Raw genomic sequence first — 11,591 nt, 5'->3', positions numbered from 1 at the left:
ACTGCTTTTTATCACGTGAATCAAAGATAATTTTTAACAATTCTTTAGAGTTATGTTTGGATAAGACTTAAAGAGAATCTTCTGCCTCTAACAGAGACAACAATAAAAACAATCACAACTCAATAGACAAGAAAAAAATGAGCTGGATGCTCGTCCCTAACATGTAAGAATGGCTATTTTCCTTTACACAATTACAAGGTATCTCGGACTTGTCAGTCACTCAACACTTGGGGTACAGACTAATGTCTTACCAGGAAACGAAGACATGCCGTTCAGTGTCCAAAATGTACTCTAGATAATGCTCAATGAGCATTGTGAAAAAACGTACTCGTTTAACTCAAGTCTGACTTCGGTCAAAAAGCAGGCATTGATCATGAACTTTTTTCTTCCCGCCCACTTCTCCCTCCTCTTCCTCTTCCCATATAAGATCCCTCTGACGACCCGTAGATTGGCAGGTCACAGGGGCGGGCTGGCGCATGTGCATTGGCTGGTCTTTGATGGGTGAGCATGAAGCCTTGTCTGCCCTTGTCTATGGTGGGGAGTGTTCCCTCGCATCCCCTGACACTAGGGGGTGTGCTGAAGCTGTGGCTGTGTGAGTTGTGGCTTCTACTGATGGGCTCTGGTTTGAACGCCAACTTCCTGCCTCATGAAGAGGATGTGGACTTCATCAATGAGTACGTGAATCTCCACAATGATATCCGAGGCTCCGTCTTCCCCGCAGGGTCTAACCTGCGCTTCATGGTGAGGCCGGAAGGCTGTTTCCCAAACCTACCATCACCCAGGCCAATTCTCTAAAGCGTGGGGAAACTGTCGCTCTGATAATATGATCAGTTCCTTGGTTTTACATAGGACCAGGTGTGGAAGAAGTAGGGGTACCCCTTGGAGGTGCAAATTTTAAGGGACGCCAATTTAAAAATGCTATTTTAATGCAACTCTTTTTTTCTAAAAACATTAAGAATCAATGCAACTTTATTAATGATCAACCAAGTAATAAAACAAAGAGAGACTCCTTGGATCTGAACTAGTAGAAACTGAGACTCTCGGGGTAGGACAAATACACGGTCAGATACTATTTTATTTAAAAATTTGGATCTTTTGCCCATTGTATGAAAGACCCCAAAGATGGGTATCTCGCCCATCTTTGACCCAAGAACTGAGACCAGTCCACTGGATGCAAAAGCAAGAGGCAGTTTATTGTTTACACAGGTGCCTGCGGATGCTGCAAAAGAGCCCAGCTGGGTGAACAGCTAGCTGAATGAGCATGCCGGGCTAGGGATACATCATGCATTTATAGGGGGTTCAGGAGTTACATAATAGGCTGCATAGCAACAAGCATTTCATTGGTTCTTGCATGGTGGGCTAGGGTCGAGCTTAGGACATGGCTGTTTGTCCATCTGCAGGTTCTTAAGGAAAACCATAAGATCTAGATAAGGCTAAGTTCAGCACTCTGGGTTTTGACAGACTGTCGCAGTGGTTTGCTGTCTTCCTGTTGGCCCCGTCTCTACAGAGCTAGCTAACCACAGATATCCTGTTCATCTGAGCCCCACCTGGCTCTTTAAAGTTTGTTTTTCGAAGCTTATGACCTGATTTAAACCCTGCTACAGGCTGGGGTGGAGGTCTCTCATTCTGACAGGCTGACCTGAGACGGGGGTCTTTCAGTAAATGTTTTCCCATTAATTCTGCCTTTAAAAAATAAAACTTATTAGGTGGGTTTTCTTTTCTTTCCTTCTAGGTTTTCAGGGGTTTTGTTTGTTTGCTTTTATCACTGATTTGACTTTTGCTCCCAAGGGCTTGTCTTGCCCCCCTTGTTAGGTTGGATACTTTCAAGATCAGAAGGCACAGGGCTGGAGGGCTCTGTAATCAGCAGCTTCTAAAGCGGAGGACTTCAGGGGTCCTACTTACTAGTCAGAGGGATGGGACCCGAGTCATACCTAGCCTTGGGAGGAGATGTGATTCCTCAAGTGCCCAAAAGGTCATTAACTGGTTATTATCTAAAGACAAGACACATTACGACAAAGAAAATGACTTTTCTGATGCCTCACTCAGTCTAACTGGGCCTCTCAAACATCTGGCTAGGAAAATGCCCCTTAGGAAGGGTGTTTGTTCTAAAGACTAGAAGTACATAGAGCCTTTCTAAAAGGACGATTGGCCCGGTGGTTCCTTTGGCATTGCCGGCTCTCACCCCTTGAACACAAGCTGTCAGCTCTCCCATTGGATAGACAATCTTGTGTGCTTAACATTCCTATACTTCCCATGGGTTGCCTATCTGTTGGTAGTAAAAATGTTAAATGCGGGGCTGGAGAGATAGCTCGGTAGTTAAGAGCACTTGGGTTTGATTTCTACCCCTCGCAGACTACTGTAACCCTAGTTCCAAGAAGCTTCATTCAGCATCAGGCATGCTGGTGGTGCCCATATGTGCATGCAGGTGAAACATACATGTAAAAATAAAAATAAACATCTGTATGGAGTGTTGAAACTTTGATGAGGTCTACATCCTTCATGCATGTGTTTTTGGTACTGTCTTAGAAAAAGCATTACCAAATCCAGTTTATTAAATTGACCTCCACATTTTCAAAACGACAACAACAAAGCATAATTTCAGGTCTTACATTTAGATCTTTGATCTGTTTGTGATTAATTCTTTGATATAAGGGTCTAATTCCTGGTGTGTGTGTGTGTGTGTGTGTGTGTGTGTGTGTGTGTGTGTGTGTGTGTGTGTTTGGCGTGGATATCCAACTTTCCCAAGACTTAGTTTAAAGCACTGGGGTTTTTTTTGTTTGTTTGTTTTTTGTTTTGTTTCGTTTTGTTGCCTATTAAATGGTCTTGGCAGCCTGCACTGGGTGTGTGCAGAAATTTATTGAGGAGCTCTTTATCTCATCCCACAGTCTGCCAAGCCCTCTTCTGAGTTTGTTTTCTTTCAGGACTTTTTCTTTAATTCTCTCCAGTGTCCCTTAAGACTCTGTCGGCATTGCTTTTGGTGGGGGCCACACTACTTTACAGAATGTTTGGTGTGGTGACGACATCTCCGTGTCAAGTCTCCAAGTCCCTGGCTATAGAAACCAGTCTTCCCATTACTGCCTTCTTTGATTTGCTTTAGCAACATTCTCTGCCTAAAAAAAAAAATCAGTTTGCTTAAGGTTATTATTATTTTTTAATATTATCATGGTGGAATTATGTGCCCAGGTTTTCTGTTCAGATTGTTGGTTGCTAATGTATATAAATGCATGTAATTGTGTATGCTAATTTTATGACTTCCTGTTTTACTCGAATCATTTCTAAATTTCCCTGTACTCAAAATACATCCTTTAATAATTCTCTCAGTCAGGGTGTGAATAATGAGGATGATTTCTGCATCCAAGGTAACCTTCATTTCTCACTCTGTAAAGCCTTTGCCTGTGTGGTATATGTTTGTACATATGTGTGCAGGTTTACGTGTGCGCACGTTTGTTTGCGAGTATACAGAGGCCGGAGGAGATCGCGCAGTGTCTTCCTCGGATGCTGTCAGCCGTATTCTTTGGAGACAGCTTCTCTCACCAAGCTCAACGTTAATTCTGTTCTGCTGGCAGCCAGCGAGGGACTAATAGGAAAATAACTTGAAAGGATGTCCAATTTTTTTTAAATGTTTCTAAAAACTGATTTCCAAAACCTTTTTAGTAACATTTTACCTTAAAACTTTCACAGGTGGGGCTGGTGAGATGGGTCAGTGGTTAAGAGCACTGACTGCTCCTCCAGAGGACCCGGGTTCGATTCCCAGCACCCACATGGCAGCTTGCAGCTGTCTGTAGCTCCAGTTCAAGAGAATCTGACATCATTATACCAATGTGCATGAAATAAAGTTAAGTAAAGTTTAAAAAAAAAAAAAAAAAAAAAAAAAAACTTTCACAGGTTGAGTTTTAGACGTCCACTGATGACTGCCACCTCGAGCTGTAGAGTAAGGGTTACCAGTGAAACGACAGATTGAGGACACTGGGAAGAGCGTGTAGAATATGTGGTGCGGGGGGGGGGGACCGCTCTCAGCCCCTAGACTCACTCTGTTGTGCTCAGTGAGAAGTCAGAATTGTGTTCTAAAGTAAAATGACTGTAAATCTCCAGATGAGACAGGAAATTTTAAGAAGAAAACTTAATGAATAGAGAAAGTTTGCAGGAAAGGAGTTTCAGGTATGCTGTAAGTAGATTGCAGTTGAGTGTATTTATCGACAAGATGTTGTATGAGTAAATTAATATGTCCAAAGAGCTTGACCCAAACTAGAGCGTGTGTGTGTGTGTGTACGTGTGTGTGTTTGTGAGTGTGTGATACCTGTGTATGTGTGTGTGCATGTGTGTGTGTGCACATGCACATGCGTGATGCTTCTGTGTGGGCCTGCAAGTGCATGCCCAAAGAGAGGCCAGCAGAGGGCATTAGGTGTCCTCCTCTCCACTCCTTAGAGATGAGATTCTCCCTGAATCTGTCATATTTTTTTCAGCTTGAATGGAAGCCAGGAAGTCCTAGCAGTTCCTGTCTCTGCCTCCTCGGCCCTGGATATGCCGCGTCTTGAGGACCAAATGTACACTGACCTCTCATTTTATATCTGAAAATGATATTCTATATAAAGTGAATGCTCACCAAATAGTTATTAGGTGGATATTTTAGTTTACTAGGCACAAAAAAACAGAATATTAAAAATGTGTATTGTGATCAAACTGTAAGTGTATTATATAATCCTGAAAAGGTTATATAAGATAGTATTAGAATGAGTAGTTTAATCTCTCACTTGACTATTTCAATTACAGATGCATTAATGGGCCTTTGTCTTAGGAAGTAGTCATTTTACTTTTAATGGCATGAAAAGAAGATTTTCCTGCAAATATTGCTCAGAAAACAAAAAGCAAAAAAACATGTAAATAGTAAAGAGTTGTTCCAAGAGAGTAAATAAGAAAAGATATTAGAGCATTGAAAGAACATGATTTTTAATTAGCTTGTTTTCTCTGGGTTTTGCGTGTGTTTATTTTCAGACTTGGGATGTAGCTTTATCACGTACGGCTAGAGCATGGGGGAAGAAATGTGTGTATCAGCGTAATACTCATTTAAACAAAGCACATGAGGCCCATCCCGTATTTAATGGTATCGGTGAAAACATGTGGGTTGGCCCTGAAAATGAATTTACCGCAAGTATCGCCATCAGGAGCTGGCATGAAGAAAAGAAAAGTTACAATTTTCAAAATGACACTTGCGTTGAGGATGAAAACTGTTCTCATTATATTCAGGTATCCGATTCGTATGTTGCCAATAAATTAGTAGATTTCTTAATTGCTTTACCTAGTGTTCTGCTTTAAGTTTATAAACTCAAATGAGCCGGGCGGTGGTGGCGCACGCCTTTAATCCCAGCGCTCGGGAGGCAGAGACAGGCGAATCTCTGAGTTCGAGGCCAGCCTGGTCTACAAGAGCTAGTTCCAGGATAGGCTCTAGAAACTACAGGGAAACCCTATCTCGAAAAACCAAAAAAAAAAATAAATAAATAAAAAATAAACTCAAATGATAAAATTACTCCTTTGTCTTAAACGTCCGCCATTCCATCTATTATGTGAAGAATACAAGAAATAAGCATTGTCTGCATACCTGCAGATCAAGGGGGTTGTTCTGAAACTAGAACATGGTCGACATGCTGGGGAGACTCTTAAAGAAAATGGTTTACAAGCCGGGCGGTGGTGGAGCACGCCTTTAATCCCAGCACTCGGGAGGCAGAGGCAGGCGGATCTCTGTGAGTTCGAGACCAGCCTGGTCTAGAAGAGCTAGCTCCAGGACAGGCTCTAAAAAAGCTGCAGAGAAACCCTGTCTTGAAAAACCAAAAAAAAGAAAATGGTTTACAAATTGCTGGCCATAAGCAAGCATAAAAGATGTCTTAATGCCCACAGATCAGTAGGTAGACTGTAGCTAATCGGCTGACTTCTAGTGTTATTTCCACCACCCATGCCCAGAACTCCAAATGTCCTCCTTACCCTCCAGGAAGTCTCAACCACCTTTAATTTTATGTACTCATTTCTGTTATTTTTACACAGTAACTGAAACAGCTCATCCTACACGGAGAACAGAGACCTTGTGTTTTTACCAACTTATTCTCACAACAACTTGACTCCGCTCAGTTTCTTCTCAGTTTATGTCAGAAATCAAAAAAATTTTGAATGAACATGAATTTGTTTAAAACATGGCATGATCTCAATCAGCTTACATCATATTCCATTTAAAACATAATTTTTGAAATTTCTCCATGGCTTTGAACTCCACTCTTTTCTAACGAATGAATTCTTCTAAGAATTTTTGATCCATTCTTTTTTATTAGTTCCTCCTTATTATACATAGCAAGACTAGACTCCTTAATATAATTTTAATCCCCTTCCTGGTACTATACTATTTTCTCTTCTGTAATTTAAGCCGCCAAGACATTCTTGTCTGTTATATTGAACCTGCTAGGCTTTGCTTCAACTCATACTTTATTATATTATTTTGTTATTTTTGCAGTAGTGGGAATAGCTGCCAGGGCCTCACACATGTTACTTGGCAAGTGGTCTTCGCTTAGATTTTTGTCTCTTTTCTTTAATATATCAGTATATTTCTTCAATAATTAAAATTTTACCACAACATAAGTTTGTTAAAAATTAAGTAGGAGATAGAAATGGTTCCCCTTCCCCACAAGTTATGAGCCAAAAGAACGTTCTCCTTACTTGAAATTTTACTAACAATTGAGATTACACAGAGAATTTCTGGAATGTCTCTCATTATTCCAGTCCCTTTCCCCTTGTAATTCAGGGTCTGCTTCTCTGTAATAGGGAACAGATCTCCTCTAGGTCTTTCCTAAGGGAAAGCCCATATTTGTTTTATTTTGTGTCCAGGTTCCTCTATCAGAGGAAAGACAGATGCTGGTGCATTGTTACTCTCGCATCTTCCTTCCTGCCTGTCGCCCTCTTAGTCCTCTTTTCTGCCTTCTGCTAGAAACTTCCACCTCTACAAAACTTTTCGTCTTCTCTCTCGGATCTTTCTTCCTCACTGCCTAAGACGTAAGACTGTCCAATTTAACCGGGTATTGGCCAAGTGCCTCTTCAGGGATGATTTCCCCTGGCTTAGAGCATTGTCCTGCGTCAGTGTTCTTCAGCTGTCTCCATCACGAGAAACTATGACGAGGTTGCCGTAACTCCATGTGGGAAATGCTCCCCGAGTCCGTGACAGTGCTTTGCCTGGGTCGAAAAACGATTCTGGATCATGCTTGAATTTCTCGGTTAAAGATTCTGCGTGAATGGAATAGAGCGTGCATAGTGTGAGCCCTGCAAAATGAACTTTACATTGTCTTTGACATGCTTATTTCAGCTTGTTTGGGACAACTCCTACAAAGTTGGTTGTGCTGTTACTCCATGTCCAAGAATTGGAAATATCCACTTTGCCGCACTTTTCATATGCAACTATGCACCAGGGTGAGTGATTTTTAAAGCACTAATCCTTACTTGTGATGTGCGTTTGAAAAGAACGCCGCAGCGTTATCCTCTGACCTCCACAGGTCCACCACGGCGCCCTATCTACGTGTGCATGTGTATGTGAGCACACACAGAAATAAATAAGCAAAATTTAATTTTTAAAATTCTTTGGAGTTGTGTGGACTTAGCACCTCTGAGGAGGGGGTAACTGTGGCTAGAGGTTGAGGTGAAGAGTAGGTGTACATAGACAAAACCGAATACAACGATACCATGTTAAAGATCCTGGAATTGATCGGGGGAGCAGCAAAGTCATTGGAAGGTCATAAGCAATTGTCTGCCGTGATCTCATTTATACTTTGTAAGGAATGTTTTATTTTTATTACTCTAGGTGCTCTGTAGAACGTAGACTACAGAGAGAGCATGTGCAACCAGGGTAACCCCTTAGTGCAGACACACACACGGTGGTATCTGGAGTAGGGGCTTAGCACATGGACTGGCTTTCTACCGCTGCACACTAAATAGCACAAACACAGTGCGTATGAAAAGCATTCCCTTGCTATCAAGACTCTTAGGCCATGAGTTCTGCCACATAACGGCTGGGTTTAGTGCTTAGGGCCTCCGAGACAAAAATCAGTGTGTCTACTACATTGTCAATGGGGGCAACCTGTTCCAAACTCATTCAAGCTGAGTTCATCGAGAATTCAGTTCCTTGAGGCTTGTTGGACTCAAGGTTCCCATTTGCCTCCTGAATGTCAGCCAAGCATGTCTCTCGTCTGCTAAAAGCTCTGTATTCCTTGCTACACGCCACACACACACACACACACACACACACACACACACAAACACCATCAGGTAAGCAAAAGCCAAGCCTCATACTTCAAATGTTTGATTTCTCTACTGTAATCAACCAAGGAAAACTCTGCTTTTAAAACATGCTAGTGATTAGCTCACGCTCACCTTATTCCAGGTGAGAAAATTATGAATAAAATCTCTAGTGTTCAGTGTCCCAAGACTTACATATACAGAGCTAGAGGATCTTGTGGGGGTTTTTTTTAGCAATCTATCATACTATTTTTTAAAGAACATTTTTATTAACTTTTTGGCGATTTCATACAGTGTACCTTGACCACCTTTACTCTCACTGAAAACCCCACCTCCTTCCTACCTCCACTTCCTGTCCTATTTATTTGTTTATAGAAGAGACTCTCACAGCAGATGTCCTGTCCTCTGCCTCTTACAGTCATTCTGTCGTTCTGTGAAGTTCCCTGATCCTTTAGTTAGAGGTTGTGTTGTAAAGGTATTAACTGGAGGCAGATACCCCATAGTCAGTTGGTTTCTCCATTTGGACCAGTTATGACTTTCTGTAATGGTCTCTTTATTAGGGTTCTATAGAGCAACAGAACTTACAGGATGAATAGATGGATGGATGGATGGATGGACAGACAGACAGACAGACAGACAGACAGACAGACAGGTGGATAGATAGATATGTGGTTTGTCAAAATATCTTATAGGCTGCAGTCTACCTAATCCAACAATGGCTGGCTGTGAACGGAAGTCCAGGAATCCAGTAGTTGTTCAGTCCACAAGCCTGGAACTCTCAGCTGCCTTTCAACATATGCTAGAATCCCCCAAAAGCAGGCTCTCTTGCCAGTCAAGGAATGAAGTGCTAGCAAGCAGAGGGCAAGCATGCAAAAAAGCAAAAGCTTCCTTTTCCCATGTCCAGCAGATGGTGTAGCCCAGATCAAAGGTGTGCATCTTCCTACCTCAAAGGTCTGAACTGGAAGTGGATTCCCCCACTTTAAGCCAAGCCAAAAAAAGAAAAAATACATATATATCACAGGCGTAGCCGCCATTTCTGGATTGTAGCTCATCCTGGATGGAGTCATATTGAGCACCAAGCACAAGCCATCATGGTCTCTGTCTGCCGCCGAGGAAAGCTTTGGTGAGAGTGAACACCGCACTGTTCTGTGTGTGTAAGAATAAATATTTAGACTGTGGTGAGAAACTACCCTGATTTAGGCAAGTGACAGCAATAGGCTCTCCTCTGAGTTCCATGGCCTTGCCAGCCATAGGAACTCAGTCCACAGTGTCAGGCCTGGACTCCTTCCTGTCAATCAGGGCTATAGTCACCTAACAGCATTGTGAATCGAGCTTCAGTGAACATTGATATGCAAATACCTCTGCCGTACATCCGCTCAAAGTTGAGTCTATTTTCTTAACTAGGTCATCTTCCTCAAATAGTATAATGTGGGGAAAACGTTGTTCAATTGGCATAAATTAATAACATAATATAAATTTAATGAGCATTAAATGGCATAAAAACTGAGTCTTTTCTTACTTTCTACTTTTTTCTAGAGGAACGCTGACAAGGAGGCCTTATCAAGCAGGGGCAGTTTGTTCTCGATGTAACAATGCCGACAGTTGCACAGACTTTCTATGCAGTAAGCTAAAATAAATCCATAAGATGTAAGACCGTAAGAGAGCAGAGTGGCTGACACTCACGTTATTGTGCTGTTGTTATTGACCCCAACTCTACTGCTGTCACTATTCTGTCGCTATACTGTGCACCTATAGGTATTTCCAAACTGCAGAGCCTTCTTTGCTCTCCTTGGCCCTCTTGCTTCCCATAAGGAAACATTGGTATCTCAGGGTTAAGGAAGGAGAACTAACAGTTACTCTCTGAAAGAACTTCACAACTAACTCTTTAAATAGTGGCCACTTTGGTCTGTCAACATGTAGAAGAATGCAAACAGATCCATATCTATCCCCATGCACAAAACTCAAGTCCAAATGGATCAAAGACCTCAATATAAATCCAGCTACACTGAACCTCATAGAACAGAAGGTGCAGAATAACCTTGAACGCATGGGCATAGGTGATCACTTCCTAAATATAACACCAGGAGCAGACATTGAGAGCAACAATAAATAAATGGGACCTCCTGAAACTGAGAAGCTTCTGTAAAGCAAAGGACATAGTTAACAAGACAAAATGGCAGCCTATTGAATGGAAAAAAAAACTTCACCAATCCCATATCAGATAGAGAGCTGATCTCTAAAATATACAAAAAACCTCAAGAAATTGATCATCAAAGAACAAATAATCCAATAAAAAATGGAGTACAGACCTAAACAGAGAACTCTCAACAGATCAATCTAAAATAGCTGAAATACACCTAAGGAAATGCTCAGCATCCTTAGCCATCAGAGAAATGCAAATCAAAACAACTCTGAGATTCCATCTATATCTGCAAGAATGACCAAGATTAGAAACACTGTTAACAGCTTATGCTGGAAAGGATGTGGGATAAAGGAAACACTCCTCCATTGCTGGTGGGAGTGCAAGCTGGTACAGCCCACTTTGGAAATCAGTATGGTGATTTCTCAGAAAATTAGGAAACAACCTTCCTCGATAGCCAGCAATACCATTCTTGGGCATATAGTCAAAAGATGCTCACTGACAAGGACATTTAATCAACTGTATTCATAGCAGCATTATTTGTCATAGCCAGAACCTAGGAACAACCTAGATGCCCCTCAACCAAAGAATGGATAAAGAAAATGTGGTCCGTTTACACGATGGAGTACTACTCAGCGGTTAAAAAAAATGACATCTTAAAATTTACATGCAAATGGATGAACTAGAAGAAACCATACTGAGTGAGGTAACCCAGACCCAGAAAGACAAACAGGGTATGTACTCACTCATAAGTAGATATTAGACATAAAGCAAAGAATAACCAGCCTATAGTCCACGACCCCAGGGAAGCCAGGTAACAAGGAGAACTACATAGTTCCCCTTGGGAAGGAGAAATAGACAAGATCTACTGAAAAATAGGGAGCAGGGGGTAGGGTGGGGTGGGGTCGGGAGGGCAGAAGGGGAAGAGGAGGGGAGAACAAGAAGGAGAGGAGAACATGAGGGAATGGAATGGTCAAGATTGGGACTGGACAGAGAAGGAGAAAAAGAAAAGGGATGGATACTTGAAGGAGCCATTATGGGGCTAGCAAGAAATCTGGCCCTACGGAAATACCCAGGAATCTGCAAAGATAACCCTGCTAAGACCTTAATCAATAGTGGAGAGGGTACCTGAACTGGCCTTGCCTGTAATCAGATTGATGACTACCTTAATTGTCATCCTAGAATC

The 11,591-nt window shown here is 41.9% G+C and overlaps 1 protein-coding gene across 1 annotated transcript; it reads left to right on the top strand.

Annotated features, from left to right (window-relative positions):
• The first annotated feature begins 507 nt into the window (after positions 1 to 507).
• Glipr1l2 (GLIPR1 like 2) lies at positions 508 to 9,901 on the top strand. The gene is made up of 4 exons (XM_038315111.1): positions 508 to 741; positions 4,993 to 5,244; positions 7,340 to 7,443; positions 9,802 to 9,901. Exons 1-4 carry the CDS (start codon positions 508 to 510, stop codon positions 9,899 to 9,901), a joined length of 690 nt encoding a protein of 229 aa, XP_038171039.1.
• The last annotated feature ends 1,690 nt before the right edge of the window (positions 9,902 to 11,591 follow it).

This window comes from Arvicola amphibius, chromosome 17 (assembly GCF_903992535.2).
Source record: "Arvicola amphibius chromosome 17, mArvAmp1.2, whole genome shotgun sequence".
Lineage (NCBI taxonomy): Eukaryota > Metazoa > Chordata > Mammalia > Rodentia > Cricetidae > Arvicola > Arvicola amphibius.
The sequence above is the reverse complement of the archived record's forward strand: the minus strand, read 5'-3'. Positions and strand labels throughout refer to the sequence as shown.

Coding starts and splice junctions, on each gene's coding strand:
- Glipr1l2 (XM_038315111.1), top strand. CDS start 508: ATGAAGCCTTGTCTGCCCTTGTCTATGGTGGGGAGTGTTCCCTCGCAT. Junction 742..4,992: donor GGTCTAACCTGCGCTTCATG/GTGAGGCCGGAA, acceptor GTTTATTTTCAG/ACTTGGGATGTAGCTTTATC. Junction 5,245..7,339: donor ACTGTTCTCATTATATTCAG/GTATCCGATTCG, acceptor TGCTTATTTCAG/CTTGTTTGGGACAACTCCTA.